The following is a 20,305-nucleotide window of genomic DNA, read 5'->3' as shown; positions in this document are numbered from 1 at the left end:
CCTCCCACCAGCAAAGAAATGGCCACGAAAATCGACAAAGAGGCGTGCAGGGAAGCGTATAACCTCGTCCGGGACGACAGCACAGACGTGACCTGGTAAAATCCGATTTAGACATGAGTTTTTAAAAATATATATATATATATGAGCGGAGAAGCATCCTCTATACTTTAAACCCCAGCATTACCTCATCTGGTAGTTGAGAAGCGGGTGGATGAATGGTCAGCATGCCCGCATTCTCACCCATAGGAACAATTTTATTTATTTGTTTGCTTTATTAACTTCATTTATCCCCCCCCTTCTCTCCAATGGGCTCCCAAAGCGGCTTGCATTGTTCCCCTCTCCTCCATTTTTATTCTCACAACAACCCCGTGAGGTAGGGTCAGCTGAAAGCGTGCGACCGGCCCAAGGTCACCCAGCGAGCTTTCAGGGCACAGAGGAGATTTGAACGTTGGTGTCCCAGAAACTCTATCCAGGACACCACGCTGGCTCTCAATTGCACTGGAGGGGGGGCAGGGGGGAAAGAGTTCTGTTCGGTGCCCCTCCCCCACCTCAAGCAGTCCTTTAGGCCTTTTTTAAGTCTAATGGGGAAAAGCTGGAAGTTGGTAGCGCTTTGAATTGACCAGCTCCAACCAAAGCCCCGGTGTCACCCTCAAAGCACCAGGCGTGGGCATCAAGAGTGCCTTTTAAATGTCCATTTCACCCTTGTGTGTCAATTTCAAATCCTTGACCTGCCCTTCTTCTCCGCTTCTCCAAGGGTGACGTTCAAGTATGAGGGGACCACGATAGTTCCTGGCCACAGTGGAGTCGACTACGAGGAGTTTACACGGCAATGCACAGGTCAGATCAGTTTACTTCCTTTGGGGTGTGACGTCACCGACACCCCCTCTCAGTTGGGGGGGGAAGTCGCCAATGACAGGACGGTGTCTGTCTGCAAATGGCTTTTATTGCCCCCCCCCAAAAAAAAACGTTTCCTCCTGGACAGTTTGAATAATGGGGGAGGGGGTTAATGACCTCACCCTCTGTGTCAGCAGCCCCATGCAATGATCTCACCCCGTTAATCCTTCTTTTGTCTCTCCCCTGCATTTCCCTGGGGAAGGATGTTTTTAAAAAAAAAAAAAAACTTAAAATGAATTGTCTGTATTTCTTTCTCTTGGAACACTGCTTAAAACAATACATGGTGAGTTTTCTTCTAGTAAGTGAAACATATTAGGTAATACAAATTAGCTGATTTTTTTTTAACAATATACCTACATAAATATTTGGATGGGAGAGCACCAAAAAATTCTAGGGTAACTATGCAGAGGAAGGTGATGGCAAAACCACCTCTGAACACACATGAACACATGAGGCTGCCTTATACTGAATCAGACCCTCGGTCCATCAAAGTCAGTATTGTCTACTCAGACTGGCAGCGGCTCTCCTGTATCTCTGGCAGAGGTTTTTCACATCACCTACTCGCCTAGTCCCTTTAACTGGAGATCCCGCCGGGGACCGAACCTGGGACCTTCTGCATGCCAAGCATATGCTCTACCACTGAGCAACAGCCCCTCCTCTACAAGTCTCTTGCCTTGAAAATCCTATGGGGTTACCATAAGTCAGCTGTGACCTGATGACATTTTACACACACACACACACACACACAACATCAGAAGAGCCCTGCTGGATCACACCTGTGGTGTCTCTAGTCCACCATCCTGTCTCGCACAGTGGCCAACCAGTCCCTCTGAAGGTCCAAGAACAGGGTACAGAGGCTGAGGCCTTCCCCTGATGTTGCCTCCTGGCACTGGGATACAGAGGTTTATTACCCCCAAAATTGGAGTTTCCCTTCCACTACCATCGCTAGTAGCCATTGGTGGGCCTCTCTTCCATGTATCTGTCTAATCCCCTTTTAAAGCTGTCTATGCTTGTGGCCATCACTACATCCTCTGGCAGCAAATTCCACATTTTAATCACTCGATGTGTACTGAAGTATTTCCTTTTGTTTGTCCTGAATCTACTGCCCATCATTGGATGCCCTTGAGTTCTAGTATTTTGGGAGAGGGGGGAAAGTTTTCTCTGTTTGCTCTCTTTACACCTTATGTAATTTTATAAATCTCTATCATCCCCGCCCCCCCCCTTAGTCATCTTTTTCCTAAATTGAAAAGTCCCAGACTCTTCAGCCTTTCCTCATAGGGAAGGCTTTCTCAATCATCTTGGTTGCCCTTTTCTGTACTGTTTCCGTCTCTGCAATGTCCTTATTGAGATATGGTGACCAGAACTGAACACAGTATTCCAAATGAGGCCGCATTGTAGATCTATACAAGGGCCCTATAATATTGACTGTTCTATTTCCCTTTCCTAATAATCTCCACCACAGAATTTGCCTTTTTCACTGCTAAGGCACACTGGGTTGACATTTTCATCTAGTTATCCTATATAAAACACCCTAGCCTGGGTAGCCCAGGCTAGCCTGATATTGTTAGATCTCGGAAGCTAAGCAGGGTTGACCTGGTCAGTATTTGGATGGGAGACCATCAAGGAATACCAGAGTCATGACACCAAGGCAGGGGGTGGCAAACCATCCTTGAATGCCTCTTGTCATTAAAACCCTATAGGGTTGCCATGAGTAGGAAAAAATATATATTTTTAATCCAATATAAAAGAGCCACAATCTTTTGTGGATGGCTTGGATTCAATGAGCTTTCAGAACTCAGTTTGTTCTCTTCCCATTCATTCTGCTTGAAGCTCAAAGAGTATGTATTTGTGCATTCCCAGAGCTCTGTGAGTGTACCATGGTTCAAGATGACAGTGTGAAAATGAAACCTACATCTGTTGTAGATGGCTGGAATATTGGAGCTGAGAAATGCCGGGCAAGGTGATCTGGGTCGGAGCCGTTCTCGGTTTTGCTTTATTTGAAGTGTGTGTGTGTCCTTTGAAAGTTAAGCCTCATGGCTGGTCAGTTTCCCACCCAAGAGCTTTGGGTAAGCAGCTGGCAAGTAAGATTTGGCATTTGTTTGGTCAGGGTGGTGAAACTGATGTGCATCTGACCTCTGGCATCAGGCTGAAGATCAATGTCATTCCAGGCGGCATTAAGAATAGGCCTCTCCTTCTGTCTCCCATCTACAAAATGGGAAGAATCACAGCCACAAAGAGTGGACAGGGAAGCAGAAATGTAGTAGTTTCAGTTCAGAAACTTTTGTGTTAGTCCTATTCTCCTGGAGCTGGGAAGCACCTTTTTTCTTTGTGTTACTCATATTCTCCTGGAGTTGGAAAGTACCTTTTAAAAAAAATTGAATCTGGTATGGAGTGTTCAAGGAGAACTGGACCAAGTTTCCCTTGGGCTGAGAGAAAACTGATTTGGCTGTGAACATAAGAAAAGCCAGGCTGGATCAGACCAAGGCCCATCAAGTCCAGTAGTCTGTTCACACAGTGGCCAACCAGGTGTCTCTAGGAAGCCCACAAACATGACAACTGCATCAGCATTATCCTGCCTGCGTTCCAAAGCACCTAATATACCGTAATAGGCCTGCTCATCTGATCCTGGAGATAATAGGTATGCATCATGACTAGTATCCATTTTAACTAGTAGCCATGAATAGCCCTCTCCTCCATGAACATGTCCACTCCCCTCTTAAAGCCTTCTAAGTTGGCAACTATCTCCACATCCTGGGGCAGGGAGTTCCACCATTTAACTATGCGCTGAGTGAAGAAATACTTCCTTTTGTCTGTTTTGAATCTCTCACCGTCCAGCTTCAGCAGATGAACCCGCATTCTGATATTATGAGAGAGGAAGAAAAGCTTCCTGTTCACTCTCTTCATACCATGCATAATTATATAGACCTCTATCATGTCTCCCCTTAAGCACTTTCTTTCTAAGCCAAACAGCCCTAAGTGTTTTAGCCACTCCTCATAGGGCAGGCAGTAGGGCAGTGTGAAGTGGAGGAAGAAGAATGAAATGGGGGACAAGAATGCTGTTACAACAGGGCTATCATACACTATATGCTCGCTTTTGCAACCCCATAACTACCTGCTCAAGGAGGGAAGGCAGCGTGGTATAGCCCAATCTCTAAGGCAGTACTTGGGAGGGAGACCTCCGAGGAAGACTCTGCAGAGGAAGGTGATGGCAAACCAACTCTGCTTCTTGTGTGTGTGTGTGTGTGTTAAGTGCCGTCAAGTCGCTTCCGACTCATGGCAACCCTATGAATCAACGTCCTCCAAAATATCCTGCCTTTGACAGCCTTGCTCAGATCTTGCAAATTGAGGGCTGTGGCTTCCTTTATAATCCATCTCTTGTTGGGTCTTCCTCTTTTCCTGCTGCCCTCAACTTTTCCTAGCATGACTGTCTTTTCCAGTGACTCTTGTCGTCTCATGACGTGACCAAAATACGATAGCCTCAGTTTAGTCATTTTAGCTTCTAGGGTCAGTTCAGGCCTGATTTGATCTATAACCCACTGATTTGTTCTTTTGGCAGTCCATGGAATCCGTAACACTCTCCTCCAACACCACATTTCAAAGGAATCTACTTTTTTCCTATCAGCTTTCTTCAATGTCCAGCTTTCTGCTTCTTACTTGCCTTGAAAGCCCCTTTCTGGGGTTGCCATAGGTCAGTTGCAACTTGACAGCATATATGTTTGTGCATAACGGGATGCAGGGAGGGCATCCCACACTCAGGATGCCACCCCTGAGAAGGTCCTTTTTCCTTCAGCAAGTAGGAGCAAACTGACCATGGCCTCTGAAGGAGACCTTGCCTAGTGAGTGGACTCAGATGGGAACAGATACCACTCATACATAGAATCATAGAGTTCCAAGTACTTGAAGATGGTTATCATATCCCCTCTCAGTCTTCTCCTCTTCAAGCTAAACATGTCCCGGTCAAGCAGAGAGCCAGAAGTATCCACTGTTGTGCTGCTAATTTGGCCAACGTGGCTCTGTTGGGCCTGTGCAAATGCTTGCTTGCTGACTAGATAGTAACTCCCACACCGTCAGGAATCCTCCACAAAGGGAAGAGCTAGCCAATCAGCAAACCCGGGCTTGAATAGGGATGACAGATCTACCTCCGCAGAAACTTCACAGTGGTTTCTAGCAAGGGTAGGCTTGCTGCTCCCCTCCCCTTACAATTATGGTGGATCTTAGCAAACTGCTTCACCAGCCCCCCTCTGAACTGAGTCACTTCTTAAGGCATTCCCCACCACCCCCAGATTTTGTGCTCTCCAGACTATGATAGAAGTAGAGGCATCCCTTCCTTCAAGGCTCTTTGGTCATCAGTAGTAGAAGGACAGGGGTCACTTCATTCTCTTTAGTGCCCACTCTTAACTCCCCCTCTCTCACAATACCAGAATGCGGGGTCATCTGCTGAAGCTGGAGGGCGAGAGATTCAAAACTGATAAAAGGAAGTATTTCTTCACACAAGGCATAGTTAAATGGTGGAACTCTCTCCCTCAAAATGTGGTGATGGCTGCCAACTTGGAAGGCTTTAAGAGAGGAGTGGACATGTTCATGGAGGAGAGGGCTGTCCACAGCTACTGGTAAAAATGGATGCAAGTCATGATACATACCTATTCTCTCCAGGTTCAGGGGAGCAAGCCTATTATATGAGGTGCTGTAGACACAGGCAGGATAAATGCTGCTGCAGTCGTCTTGTTTGTGGGCTTCCTAGAGGCACCTGGTCGGCCACTGTGTGAACAGACTGCTGGACTTGATGGGCCTTGGTCTGATCCAGCAGGGCCTTTCTTATGTTCTAACCACCCCAAAGAGAGAAGGGACAACCCATTGCCAGGGAGAATTCTGGGATATCCTCGTCCACACTCAGCTCCACCGCACAGAAATCGCATGTGAACGGCACCAAAATGAACAACTCCTTCCAAAGGACCTGCTGTTTGCCTTTGTTCACATCCGCCAAGCTGTTTTGGTCATCACGGATCCCCTACAGGAAGGGGGAACACCCTCCCACCAGTTGTAGTCAGGGAAAAGGGGGCCCAGCTGAGCATAATTGTGCCAAGTCACTCACAAATGCATCTGTCTCTGACAAAACCTCATATATCTTGCTGCCTCCCTGGTGAGCAATTCTCTCCCTGCTTTGTTATGCTAAACCTAAAGGCACGCTGGAACCTCCCATTGGCCACATTTGCTCCCTCACAGATGGAAAAACGAGAGCCAAGGGCAACTTGGGCTTTGCAAATAAACAGGGGAAGTTCATAACAAAATAGTCCAGAGTCACAAACTGACACATGCCGTGGTTTGGGGAAATTTACACCAGGTATGGCCAATATTACTTCACACCCAAGCAACGGGATGTTCTGGGTAGCCTTGGAAGGGAAAGCTCAGAAAGACTATGGTGCCTTTGGCAAGTATGTAAACATACTGGTTGAGCAGGTGTTACATATGTATGTAGATGTAGTCAAGCTGGAACGTGTCCATAGGAGGGCAACAAAGGTGGTGAGGGGTCTGGAAACCAAGTCCTGTGAGGAAAGGTTGAAGGAGCTGGGTATGTTTAGCCTGAAGAAGAGAAGACTGAGAGGGGATATGATAACCATCTTCAAGTACTTAAATGGCTGTCATATGGAGGAGGGTGCCGAGTTGTTTTCTGTAGTCAAAAAGGGCAAGAGTCCAGTAGCACCTTAAAGACTAACAAAAATATTTTCTGGTAGTTGTTTTCTGTTGCCCCAGAAGGTCGAACAAGAACCAACAAGTTGAAATTAAATCAAAAGAGTTTCCGTCTAGACAGTGGCTCTCCAGGGCATCTTGGCCATCTTCTGGGCATGGAGTAGGGGTTACTGGTTGTGTGGGGGTGGGGAGGTAGTTGTGAATTTCCTGCATTGTGCAGGGGGTTGGACTAGATGACCCTGGTGGTCCCTTCTAATTCTATAATTCTAACATTACTGGGGTTTCAAATTATTATAATTACATTCCCCAATATCTATTATCATCTGTTCCACTACAACCTTGTCCCACCCTGCATCCCAGAAGCTCAGGGAGGTGTGCATTTTTCTCCCCTCTCCCATTTTATTTTTACAACCACCCTGTGAAGTAGGCTAGACTGAGAGAGAGCTTCATGGCTCAGTGAGGATTCAAACAAAGTGCTCCCTAGTGTGGCACTCCAACTGTGACAGACTCAGAGATCACGTAAGTAAGTAATAAGTTTAATACGGTCCAAGACCAGCAAAAGATCACATAAGTATGCTGTTTGCCTTCTGAAGAATAGATTTTACAAGTAGGGCCTGTAAGACTACCACCTCCAAGACAAAGGCGGGTCCATTGCCTGTGTGTGTGTGTAGACAATGCTGTTTATTGGGGGGGGGGGGCTTTTACACCCCCCAATGTAATATTTTTAGGTTTTCAGATTTTTCTGCAAACTTGGGGGTGGGGGTGGGCCCACAAGTTTGCAGAAGTATCTGTTTTTAGTCCACTTGGCCCCAATCTGCAGATTTACAGTAAGTATCTGCAGGTTGGGTCACACTTGACTATTAAAATATAAGGTGCCTATGCACATTTATCCTAAGCAAAGTTATGCCCTTCTAAACCCATTCCCTTGAATTAATTTAGAAGGGTTAGCACTGAAGCTCATGAGATTAATAGACTGAGATTCCTTGAATCGAGGCACAACGCGGCGGGCCTCTAAAGACCCTGATTTGGAGCCTGCATGTGACGTGATCTCCATATGGTACAAATCTCATGATCTATCCCCTTAAAATTCACAAAGTACCGCACGTGGTGCATGTCTCGTGTGACTGAATAAGCTTTGCGTTTATTCAAGAACTATTTCAGGCTCACTTTTCCCAAAGATGGAGGGCAATATAATTTAAAAGCGATTATACAAATAAACAATTGCACAAAGTAGATAATTTAATGTTGAGATCGGAAGTGATGATGGATAAAAACTTGCTCTTTGGAAGTCCCCACATTTGGTTATAACCAGAAAGGGCAGATGCTGATGAGGGAGAAAGGTGCTGGGCCAAGAAAATTTGAATTCCACATATTGATTTAGAAAAAGAAACCTAAGCTGGACATGAGACAGTCAGCTTTTATATGCAACCTTTCTCTTGAGTTTGCTTTGCTCTATTACAGCCTGCAGCAAAACGCAAAAGAATTATAGCCGGAATAGTATTTAAGGGTTAACATGATTTGTATTTTAATCTCCCTCTAAGGTCTGTTGTTCCAAGCCTTTCTCCTTAATGTTTACTTTATAGGGTAAGACTGTTGAGTGGGCGGGAGGGAAGAAGGATGAGTCTGAATGGTAATGATTGTGGCTGAGTTTTTCATTGACAACCCATTCCTGTCTGCAACTCATTTTCTACCCCTCCTCCTCTTCCTCCTCCTCCTCCTTCTCTCCGCCTTTGCAAATTATACCATCCTGTCAGGCAGATTCCATTTCATTCGATCCTCCGCTTCTTCGTGGCCATCTGGAATTCAGTCTGTATTTCCTGCAAAAATCAAAGTCGGTGGTTCCTGCTATGTTTGTTGGTTGGTTGGTTTACATTTTAAATCCACCCTTAGGGTGGCCTGGAAGCTTGCAGACGCCAGAGCAAAATGAACCTCTGGTTACCAGCTAACCAGAAGAAAAGCCAGGCCTGGCCTGCTCTTGCGCTGCTAACAGCAAATTTTATTTGCAAAAATAGTCAGGATTCAGTTTTCACAGCCTGGAAATGCATCGGTTGCTTGCTAACCTGTCTAGATTCATCTGGGGTTAAAAGGCCCCAAAGTTGCAACTGCCTGATCAGGGGAGTTGCCAACTCCAAGTTGGGAAATTCCTAGAGATGTGGAGGTAGAACCTGGGGAGGGCAGGGTTTGGAGAGGGGAGGGACCTCAGGGAGGAATAATGCCATAGAGTCCACCCTCCAAAGCAGCTATTTTCTGCAGGGGAACTGCTCGGTCGTCTGGGTCAGTTGTAATTAGGGTTGCCAACCTCCAGGTGGTGGCTGGAGATCTCCTGCTATTACAACTGATCTCCAGCTGATATAGATCAGTTACCCTGGAGAAAATGGCTGCTTTGGCCACTGGACTCTATAGCACTGAAGTCCCCCCCCAAAACCCCAGCCTCCTCTGGCTCCACCCCAAAAACCTCCCGCCGGTTGTGAAGAGGGACCTGGCAATCCTACCTGGAGAAAATGGCCTCTTTGGCAATTGGCTCTATGATATTGAAGTTCCTCCCCAAAACCCCAGCTTCCTCAGGCTCTGCCCCCAAACCCTCCTGCCAGTGGCAAAGAGGGACCTGGCTACCCTAGTTATAATTCTGGGACATCTCCTAGGGTTGCCAGGTCCCTCTTTGCCACCGGTGGGAGGTTTTTGGGGCAGAGCCTGATGAGGGAGGGCTTTAGGGGAGGGGAGGGACTTCAATGCCATAGAGTCCAATTGCCAAAGTGGCCATTTTCTCCAGGTGATTTGATCTCTATCGGCTGGAGATCAGTTGTAATGGCAGGAGATCTCCTGCCACTATCTGGAAGTTGGCAACCCTAGACATCTCCAGACCTCATATGGAGGTTGGCAACCCTGCTGATTGGGACACCGTGGGTATAAAGGCGCCAGCTTTCTATTAATCCTATTATTTCTGCAGTCTGGAGTTTACTCACACGTCAAGACAACCATGGAAGGAAATGTACATATCAGCCATCACGATGGAAAGCTATTTTATTTTATTCAGAGAAGTACTCTGGTGGGCTGGCTGGCTGGATCTGCTTATGCAGGAAATCACTTTAAAAAACGGCCCCACCCAGTAAGCGAGAGGAAGTGGACTTTGGCAGCACTGATCAGGTTATGTGTCTTTCAGGTGTGGGCTGTATCATTAATTTCTTATCTACAAGAGCAGAGAGAGACTTCCCTTTAGGTGTACCTGGAAAGGCAAGGGCTTTGGGCACCTGAATCATTTGTTGGAAGGGCAAGAAACTCCTGCTATTACTAGGGTTGCCAACCTCCAGGTAGTTAGTAGCTGGCGATCTCCTGCTAATACAACTGATATCCAGCCGACAGAGATCAGTTCACCTGGAGGAAGTGGCAGCTTTGGCAGTTGGACTCTATGGCACTGAAGTCCCTCCCCTCCCTAAATCCCACCTTTCCTCAGGCTCCGCCCCAAAAACCTCCTGCCGGTGGCAAAGAGGGACCTGGCAACCCTAGCTATTACAGTTGATCTCCAGACGATCAAGATCAGTTCCCCTGGAGAAAATGGCTGCTTTGGAGAGTGGCATTATACCCCGTTGAGGTCCCTCCCCTACCAAGGCTCCTCCCTCAAAATCTCCAGGTATTTCCCAACCCGGAGCTGGAAACCCTAGCAGAAGAGGGTGGTAATCTCAGAGTATAATGGTTAGAGCCAGAGAAAACGATCAAGCGTCTAATTTATAACACACCATTCGCTTGTGGTTTTGTTCTGCAAATAGGAACTGCAAGACAAGGTGTAATATTATCTGCATACTTAAAACAAATAAGGATCAGGGCAGGGGTTTAGTTTAAATAACTAGCTGGTGGCTAAGAGATCAGTCACGCAATTCTGGGCAGTTACTCTAAACCCACTGAAATGAATGGGCCAAGAGTGGAGGAACTTTGCGTAGGATTAGCTTGATTCGAGTCCAGCAGCACCTTAGAGGCCAACAAGATTTTCGGGGTATGAACTTTTGAGAGTCAGAGCTTCTTGTCTGACAAAGGGAGCTCTGACTCTTGAAAGCTCTTCCCCCGGAAATCTAAGGTGCTGCTGGCCTCGAACCTAACTGTTCTACTACAGGCCAAAATGGCTATTCTCTGAAACTATTTGCATAGGATCACAAAGCTGGGAGTGTGCACTTATTTGGTGGCCTTAAGCAAGCTGTTGTTTTCCCACCTCATCTTCCTCTGTCTGCAACAGGGGAGGAAGAAGAGTTGGTTTTTATATGCCGACTTTCTCTTACTGCTTAAGGAAGAATCAAACTGGCTTACAGTCACCTTCCCGTCCCCTCCCCACAACAGACACCCTGTGAGGTGGGTGGGACTGAGAGAGTGTGACTAGCCCAAGGTCACCCAGCTGGCTTCATGTGGAGGAGTGGGGGAAACCAACCCGGTTCACCAGATTAGCCCCCGTCACTCATGTGGAGGAGTGGGGAATCAAACCCGGTTCTCTAGATCAGACTCCACCACTCCAAACTGCAGCTCTTAACCACTATACCACGCTTGCTCCCTATCTTTTAATGTAGGAGATCCAGGTATTTCCCAACCAAGAGCTGGGAACCCTAGCAGAAGAGGGTGGTAATCTCAGGGTATAAAGGTTAGAGCCAGATCAAATGAATAAGTGTCTAATTTATAACTAGGGTTGCCAGGTCCCTCTTCACATATAAAAGCAAAGTTGTCGTCTTCTTCTTACTCCCCTGTTGCAGACAGAGGAAGATGAGGCTACACCCCTTTTAGGGGTGTTTTGTCATGATTCCAACAAAAAGATGTATCTGAAATGCCTTGATTACTCAAAAGTGACCTGCAGATGCTAAATATGATACACAGTCATGCTGACGGTCTAGATCTGACTCCAAACAACATTGCTCATTGATCACTAGGGTTGTGAACCTCAAGGTGGTGGCGGGAGATCTCCGGCTATTACAACTGACCTCCAGGCGACAGAGATCAGTTCCCCTGGAGGAAATGGCTACTTTGGAAGGCAGACTCTATGATATATTATATTATATTGATATTATATCCCCAACCTGGAGCTGGCAAACCCTATTGATCATGGATGTACGGTGCTAGTCACAAATGTTATCGGAGTGCATTTGGGTTTATTTTGAAAAGTACATTTGCATTTTTTACAGTTTTCAGACTGAAAGAAAAGAAGGGTCTTGTGCTATATTAAAGACTAACACCTTATAGAGCTATAAATACTGGAGTCTTTCCAAGTGCCCCCAGACTTTTGAGTCCACAAATGAATAACTTCCATGAAACGTATTAATCTTTAAGGTAGGGTTGCCAGCTCCGAGTTGGGAAATAAATGGAGATTTTGGGGGTGGAGCCTGAGGAGGGTGGGGTTTGGAGAGGGGAGGGACTTCAATGCCATAGAGTCCAATTGCCAAAGCAGCCATTTTCTCAAGGGGAACTGATCTCTGTCGGCTGGAGATCAGTTGTAATAGCAGGAGATCTCCAGCTAGTACCCGGAGGATGGCAACCCTAGGTTGTTGTGAGGCTAGTATCTGGAGGTAGGCAACCCTGGTATTTAAACATATAGTCTCCACTTTCCGTGGCTGTTGAGTGAAAGATGGAACTCTGATGCGAACAGTGAAGCTGCATTTTCTAAAATTCTCCCTGGGGCTCAGCTATTAAAGGGACAAGAGCCATCTTCCGCTTTCTAGCAGGCCGCCCCGCTGTCAGAGCAACTGGTGCCCGGCCGACTGCATCCCATCTGCCGGTCAGGCGGTTATCTGCACAACAGCTGTCTGTTTCCTCCAGACATCAGCAATATTTTCGGTTTTCTGGCAAGGAAAGGAGCTGTGTGTGCAGGGCAGAAGGACAGCGTTTCCTCTTTCAAAGCGAAGTTGCTTTTTTTTTAATTTACAAAAACCTGATAACACTTTGTTGCAAGCCCTGGAGAAATTACAGACAGGTTTTTGGAAGGAGGAGTGGCAGGGGAGGGAGATTTCCATTAAGGATCGAGGGGGAGTTTGGAAAGAAATATGTTTACAGAGGTGGTAAAGCAGCATCTCAGCGAACAAATGCTTGCCTCCCCCCAGCATCTGAAAATCCAAAAAGAAACAGTTCATATAGGTGACGAGGGGCTGTCAGAGCAGTCAGCAAACCCTCCATGATGGCTGCATTGGGCTTTAGGGGGGAACACGGGCTGGCTCCCATTAACGGCCTCTCCAAAAAGAGGGCAGGAAGGAGGGAGGCCCCTTGCCCCCATTCTAATAGCCTGTGTGGTCTTGCGGCATCAGACTAGGAGCTGCAAGGCCTGGGTTCAAATCTGCTCTCTGAGTAGGGTTGCCAACCTCCAGATAGTAGCTGGAGATCTCCTGCTTGTAACTCTCCGGTAGTCCTCATGTTGAATTCTGCTTCATTTCGAGCCTCTCCCTTGGGGATCTCACCTACCACTATAGGCTCTTCCAAAGGATTCTGCCTGATACATTCTGTCTTCTGTTTTTTCCTGCACCAGTACCTGTCCTGCGTCAGGTTTTGAAGCAGGTGTGTTAGCAAATGTGTGACTGCGGCAGTGCTGGATGTTTGTTGGGGGGTGGGGCTTGCAGAGCTGATGCCCAGAGTAGGCTGGGTGTTTCCATGCTGGCTGGAAAGAAGACTGGCAGAGTACCTGCAAAAACATATGTTTTGGCCAGGTGCCACTTCCCACCAGTCAATGGGGTGCGAAGAGAGAAAAGGCAGCATGGTATAAGCATGGTATAGCCTGATCTTGTCAGATCATGGAAGCTAAACAGGGAGGACAAACAACAAAGACTGCAGAGGATGGTACCAAGTTGTTTTCTGTTGCCCCAGAAGGTCAGGCCAGAACCAACGGATTGAAATTAAATCCAAAGAGTTTCCGACTAAACATTAGGAAGAATTTTCTAACAGTTAGAGTGGTTCCTCGGTGGAACAGGCGTCCTCGGGATTTGGTAAGCTCTCCTTCCCTGGAGATCTTTAAGCAGAGGCTAGATGGTCATCTGTCAGCAATGCTGATTCTATGACCTTAGGCAGATGATGAGAGGGAGGGCACCTTGGCCATCTTCTGGGCATGGAGTAGGAGTCACTGTGTGTGTGTGTGTGTGTGTGTGTGTGTGTGGAGGTAGTTGTGAATTCCCTGCATTGTGCCGGGGGTTGGACTAGATGACCCTGGTGGTCCCTTCCAACTCTATGATTCTATAGGAAGGCAATGGCAAACCACCTCTGCTTCTCACTTGCCTTGAAAGCCCCTTGCTGGGCTCACCATAAGTGAATTGCAATTGGACAGCACAGACCATATGTAGGGAGCATGCCACAGCCAGGGTGCCACGTCTGAGAAGGCCCTTCTGACTTCAGAAAGCAGGAGCAAACAGACTAGGGCCTCCGAAGGAGATCTTGGTTAGTGGGTGGACTCAGATGGGGCAGATACCACCCTGAGCTCCCTGGAGCAAGGGCGAGGGGGATTCGGCGGTGTAATTGGCACATTTTCCCAGCTTCTCAGCCAGTTCTTTTCTCTGCTTTTAATCCAGATGATATCCGATTGTTTGGCTTTGTCCGATTTACCACCGGCGACGCCATGAGCAAGCGGGTCAAGTTTGCTCTGATCACTTGGATCGGGGAAAGCGTCAGCGGCCTGCAGAGAGCCAAAACAGGAACGGACAAGACTTTGGTTAAAGAAGTAGTACAGGTAAGTTGTTTGGAATGTTCTGCCTGGAAATGTTGACTGTAGAAGTTCTTGGAGGACAAATGCCTTAAAATCATTAGACCTCTGGATATGTAGTGTGTAATGCAGGGTGATTCCTAAAGTTAGTAAGCTGCAGTTTGGGGGAGGGGCTGTGGCTCAGTGGTAGAGCATCTGCTTGGCATGCAGAAGGTCCCAGGTTCAATCCCTGGCATCTCCAGTTAAAGGGACTAGGCAAGTAGGTGATGTGAAAGACCTCTGCCTGAGACCCTGGAGAGCCGCTGCTGGTCTGAGTAGACAATACTGATTTTGATGGACCCAGGAGGGTCTGATTCAGTATAAGGCAGCTTCATGTGTTCATGTGTTCAGTTCTCTTTCCTTGTAATAAGCAGCCAGGACTAAATTTACCAAGTGTCTAGAAAAAACAAAATCCCTAAAAAACTGTTTGGTGCTTTTGAAGGCAAAGGGGATTGGCTGTGCAGTGACCTTTGTAGCCAATTTTAACTTTCACTTTCAGACTGGCTCTTCTGGCACTCAAAATCAGTTTCTCTAAACACTGCTGCTGTCCTGGGCTATCTTGTCCCCTTCCTATTTTCCCTCCCGATATCTCTTCAGCAGTCAGAAAAGACATGCTTTCACACATGTTGGATAATGCATGCCTAATCTACTTTCAGTGCACTTCAGCTATTGGTTGCAAGTGGATTTTGCTGTTTCACGTAGTAAAATCCAGTTACAACGTGCACCAGAAGTAGGTTGAAAGTGCATTATTAAGTATGTGTAAAACTGCTTCTGCCGCCTTTTCTTATTCTCGTGTGCAGGATGCAATAATATTGCCACCTCCAGGTACTAGCTGGAGATCTCCCGCTATTACAATTGATCTCAAGCCGATACAGATCAGTTCACCTGGAGAAAATGGCTGCTTAGGCAATTGGACCCTATGGCACTGAAGTCCCTCCCTTCTCCAAACCCTGCCCTCCCCAGGCTCCCACCAAAAACCTCTTGCCGGTTGCGAAGAGGGACCTGGCAACGCTAGGATGTAACCTTATCCAGAGTGATGGTAGCTCAGAAACATAAAGTGTGTCCGGCACCGGGTTGCCAGTTCTCTCTTCACCAGTGGCGGGAGGTTTTTGGGGAGGAGCCTGAGGAGGGTGAGGTTTGGGGAGGGATTTCAATGCCATAGAGTCCAATTGCCAAAGCTGCCGTTTTCTCCAGGTGATCTGATCTCTATCAGCTGGAGATCAGTTGTAATAGCAGGAGATCTCCAGCTAGTACCTGGTAGTTGGCAACCCTAGTCCGGCAACAACTGCTCTCCGTGGCCCCGGGCAGAGAAAGGTCCTTGAACGGGAGATACTGTTATCAACCGTGACTACATTTCTGTTCTGTGAGCAAATCTGACTCCTTGCGCTCGTGGCAAAGGTTTGCAGCCAAGCGAACTTTTCAGAAGGGAATCTCGCTCTGGGTGTTAGTCAAACTTTGCTTGGCATGGTGTGGCCGAGCGATTCAGGTTAGCGCTGCGTCCCGGCCTCCTGGCCCTCAATAAATGGTCACGCTTGTTTGTGGGACCCAGCGGCTCCGGGATAAACACAATAGCTGCAATTCATTCCCAGGGTACTGCTGAGGTCAGGAGGAGGGGGGATTGAGAATCCAGAGGAGAGTTTCTTGTCTTTGAAATGTGTGCCTTGGGGCTGGGGTTTCAAAGGAACTAGAAACTTGTTTGGGAGTGGAGTGGATAGTTGGCCCTTTCCCTCTTGTGTGTCAACAAGGCTGTTTGTGTTTGTACCATGAGGAATTTTTTTAAACCAAATTTTGCAAACAAAACCCATCCACTGGAGGGGAACTGACAGGCCCCAGAACAGGGTTGCCAACCTCCAGGTACTAGCTGGAGATCTCTTGCTATTACAACTGATCTCCAGCCAATAGGGATCAGTTCCCCTGGAGAAAATGGCCGCTTTGGCAGTTGGACTCTATAGCATTGAAGTCCCTCCCCCCCTGAACCCCGCCCTACTCAGGCTATGCCCCAAAAACCTCCCACCGGTGGCGAAGAGGGACCTGGCAACCCTACCCCAGAAGTTTATGTTGGATTAAAATTCTGTTATTCGTTTAGCTGCTACAAGACTTCACATTTAAATTCCCCCACTGCACTTCATGGCCAAGGAAGGATTTGAATACAGATCTCCCCAGACCTAATCCAATATTCTCACCCAGTGATGAGTTGGTTTTTATATGCCGACTTTCTCTACCACTTAAGGAAGAATCAAACTGGTTTATAATTGCCTTCGCTTCCCCACAACAGACACCCTGTGAGGTAGGTGGGGCTGAGAGAGCTGTGACTAGCCCAAGGGCACCCAGCTGGCTTCATGTGTAGGAGTGGGGAAAGCAACCCAGTTCACCAGATTAGCCTCTGCCGCTCATGTGGAGGAGTGGGGGATGAAACCCTGTTCTCCAGATTAGAGTCCACCGCTCCAAACCACCGCTCTTAACCACCACACCATGCTGGCTCTTTGCTAAGGTTGTTTTTACCCAGTTTGCCCCTTTTTTGCGTTCTGTAGAATTTTGCCAAAGAGTTTGTGATCAGCGACCACAAGGAACTGGACGAAGACTACATCAAGGGCGAGCTGAAGAAAGCCGGGGGTGCGAATTACGACGCGCAGGCGGAGTGACCGCGCGGCGGCTTCCTGGGGCCCCGATCAGGAAGGGAGGGGGGGAAAAGCACAACAGCTCTTCACAAATCAACACGGAGAGAGAAGCCAAGGCAAGTGAGAGGAAGGCTCCGCATCGCGAGAAGGCCCTTCGAAGCCCCTTCCTGTCTCCCCAAATGGACCTTGACTTCTCATTCCATCCAGTGAATCATCTCCTTTGGCTTTTGATCTCTCTTTCTCACATTATTTTTTAATCTGTCCGTCTCTTTTCACAAATGTCACACGGCTCTTTAGGCACAAGCTGCCCTGTTCTCTCCAAGTTCTGTTCTCGTGGTTTGCTGTGATCTTGCCAGATCCATTCTTGCTCATCCTTCTGGCATAGAGAGGACATGGGTGGTCCGTGCGTGACCTCCCATGATGAAGAACTCCCAGAAATTATGAACACAGAGTTAGCTGCATCCCGATCTTACAAGCTTTTACTACAAAGCGAATCCCACTGGGTTCCACGGGGGCTTACCCCCAAATAAATGTGCACAAATTGCAGCCGTACATCTCCGCTCCAAACCCAGTCCTTCAAACCCGATCCCCTACTGAATTCAGTGAGGCCTCTTCTCAAGGAAGTGGGCAGAGGAGCATGGCCTTACTCGTGAGCAGTACAACCCTGGCTACACCCAGAGGCTGCTAATGCTATCTCTGGATTTACACCAGCCTAAAGCCATTGGTCCGTGTAATTTGAAGACACACTTGCATAAGGGTCTTACGGAGCACTCCCTTTGCAGAGTTAATCCAGTCTAAGCCCCTGGAAATTAATGGGTTTAGACTGGAATAATTATGCACAGAGTGGAACTGTTGGTCAATATCCTATAGCTTTCCACTTGGGGTAACTCCAGTATGGGATTTTGATGTCTGTTTGGTGGATGTTTCGGGGGGATTAAAAAAAATTTTTTTTTTTGAGAATGTGCATTATTTTGTTCTGCAATTAAAGGCCAATTCTCACAGAAATTGGACACAAGCTGTGATATCCAGCTGGGATGATAAGGACTACTTGAGAGGAAGTGACCTGTATTTCAGTTCTTAAAGAAACAGGAAGGAATATAATTTGCCTTAACGGAATTGCTTGGCTGTGTGCTTTGTATTCTCCCACTCCTAAAGGAAGGGTTTTTTTTAATTTGTCTTTTTTTTTTTTAAAAAAGTCTTTTTTTTAAAGTTGCTATAACAACAGTAAACGGGATGGGAAGCAAACGATGAGATCATTTGATTGTGCTATTTTGTATTTGTGTTTTTTAAAAATCTCTGCATTTGTGTTCTGAATATTGTCGAGTATGAGATCATGACCGCAGATGAGCCTCAGAGAAATTCAGTGGCCCAATAGCGCTGCCGGCACTCTAGTAAATGCCTCTCTGAGTAAACTCCCTTTGTTTCCATGGGGCTTGCACAGAAATACATATAAGCCAAATGAAAAAGTGCACCCTTTCAACAATAACTTGGAAAAATCAAATGTGGAGTCAGAGGGTATGTCTACACTGCAAATTTAAACCAGTTTCAAACCTATTTGGTGGCAATGTCCCTCAAACAGGCTTTTGGGAATTGCAGTTCTCCGTTGAGGCTGGTGCTGTCAGAATTCCCAGCACCTTCGGAAAGTTAGGAATTCTGTGCTTCATATAACTTCATATAACTTCAGCACTTCCAAACTGGTTTAAATTTTAGGCATAGATGTATCCTGGAGCTATAGAGATGTCTTTTTAAAAAACAACAACAAATAACTGTGACATCAAAAGCAGGAAGCAAATTGGGTTTGAATTGGCTGTAGCCAATCGATGCTTGGCCAAAGTTAAAAAATAACATAGCAGGATTTTTTTTTTTTTTTACTTACAACTGGAATACTTTTGTGTTTTGCAGATTCCCCCCCTCCCCTGCTCATCATTAAGGATTATCAATGGGTTTGTGTTTTTTTGGGGGGAGGGACATTGTACTCGTTTGAGTTTGGGGAGAAAGTCATCTCTAATCAAATAAAAAAGGTTTCTTTTTTGTCCTCCTGAAATTATCATTTATTTATACGGTTTTGCGATTTATCCTGGTTTTGCATATCAGCTTCATCAGATGTTTGTTGCTCTATATCTTGCCATTACAGGAGAATCTTGACTGCTCCATTGAGTCTCTCTGGTTCAAATCCTGTTACTTTAAAAACACAAATACACTTATAAAACAACATTTCAGCAGCAGCTTTTTGCACATGAGACCTTTAATTCACACCCAGACATCAAGCGCGCTCAGGAATTTCCAGCTTCAGGGGTAACTCCAGTGTCTCTGTATTTATGTAGGGTTGCCAACTTCCAGGTACTAGGTGGAGATCTTCTGCTATTACGACTGATCTCCAGCTGATAGAAATCAGTTCACCTGGAGAAAATGACCACTTTGGCAATTGTACTCTATGGCATTGAAGTCCGCCCCCTCAGGTTCCACCCCCAAAAGCCTCCCACTAGTGGTGAAGAGGGGCCTGGTAACCCTATATTTAAGTGCTTCTAACAGCAACGATTGGGTCAGATTCAGACCGCTTATTCTGTGTTTGGGGATCCTGAACGAAGAGGAGCTGTCCATCATACGATGTCCGAAGGAGCTCCATCCAAGAAAGGGGCTGAGAAGATTGACTCCTGCCTGCCGCCGATCTTTTTCTAAGTGGCTGACTGGGGTAGGAACTGGAAGATGTCTGAGGATGGCAGCTGAGGCTTCTTCTTGCAACCAATGGGACGACTGTCTCTGATCCACATATCTTTTTCTACACCCCAGACCTCATTAAGCCGGATTAACGGTCGGTGAACTGCATTGCTCGGAACCCCACGGCGACGCTTCTAATCTTCCCCACTCTGAGCCTGAAAGGTGCTTAAGTGTTCACACGGGAGGGCAGCCGCTGCACAGTATTTATCGTTTTATTAGGCCTCTTTCCCGTGTGCCGTGAATCAAATTGCAAAGCTGCTGGTAAATAATTTCTCACATCCTCTACGCTGTAGTGCGCAGCTCAGCAGTTGCAGCTAGTCCCGGGAGGAAAGGAAAACAAAGGATTCCCACGTTGACACTGTCAGTCAGGTTCTTCTCACGCAAGACTGAACACCTTCACCTCTGGAGCCGTGCTACTGATGCGTAGCCAAGACATTCCTTTCGATTTTGGGGATTGGTCGATAGCTATCTCCTCCCCCCCCTACACACTTTTCTTATCAGCCCACAAACAAGATGACTGCAGCAGCATTCTCCTGCCTGTGTTCCAAAGCACTTAATATAATAGGCATGCTTCTCTGATCCTGGAGATAATAGGTATGCATCATGACTAGTATCCATTTTGACTAGTAGCCACAGATAGCCCTCTCCTCCATGAACACGTCCATTCCTCTCTTAAAGCCTTCCAAGTTGGCACCCATCA

The 20,305-nt window shown here is 46.9% G+C and overlaps 1 protein-coding gene across 1 annotated transcript; it reads left to right on the top strand.

Annotated features, from left to right (window-relative positions):
• COTL1 (coactosin like F-actin binding protein 1) lies at positions 1-16,938 on the top strand. Its single transcript, XM_056862863.1, has 4 exons — positions 1-95; positions 755-837; positions 14,100-14,257; positions 16,801-16,938. Exons 1-4 carry the CDS (start codon positions 19-21, stop codon positions 16,909-16,911), a joined length of 429 nt encoding a protein of 142 aa, XP_056718841.1. The 5' UTR covers positions 1-18; the 3' UTR covers positions 16,912-16,938.
• The last annotated feature ends 3,367 nt before the right edge of the window (positions 16,939-20,305 follow it).

Source organism: Euleptes europaea, chromosome 17 (assembly GCF_029931775.1).
Source record: "Euleptes europaea isolate rEulEur1 chromosome 17, rEulEur1.hap1, whole genome shotgun sequence".
In the NCBI taxonomy this organism is placed as follows: Eukaryota; Metazoa; Chordata; class Lepidosauria; order Squamata; family Sphaerodactylidae; genus Euleptes; species Euleptes europaea.
The sequence above is the reverse complement of the archived record's forward strand: the minus strand, read 5'-3'. Positions and strand labels throughout refer to the sequence as shown.

Coding starts and splice junctions, on each gene's coding strand:
- COTL1 (XM_056862863.1), top strand. CDS start 19: ATGGCCACGAAAATCGACAAAGAGGCGTGCAGGGAAGCGTATAACCTC. Junction 96..754: donor GACAGCACAGACGTGACCTG/GTAAAATCCGAT, acceptor CGCTTCTCCAAG/GGTGACGTTCAAGTATGAGG. Junction 838..14,099: donor GTTTACACGGCAATGCACAG/GTCAGATCAGTT, acceptor CTTTTAATCCAG/ATGATATCCGATTGTTTGGC.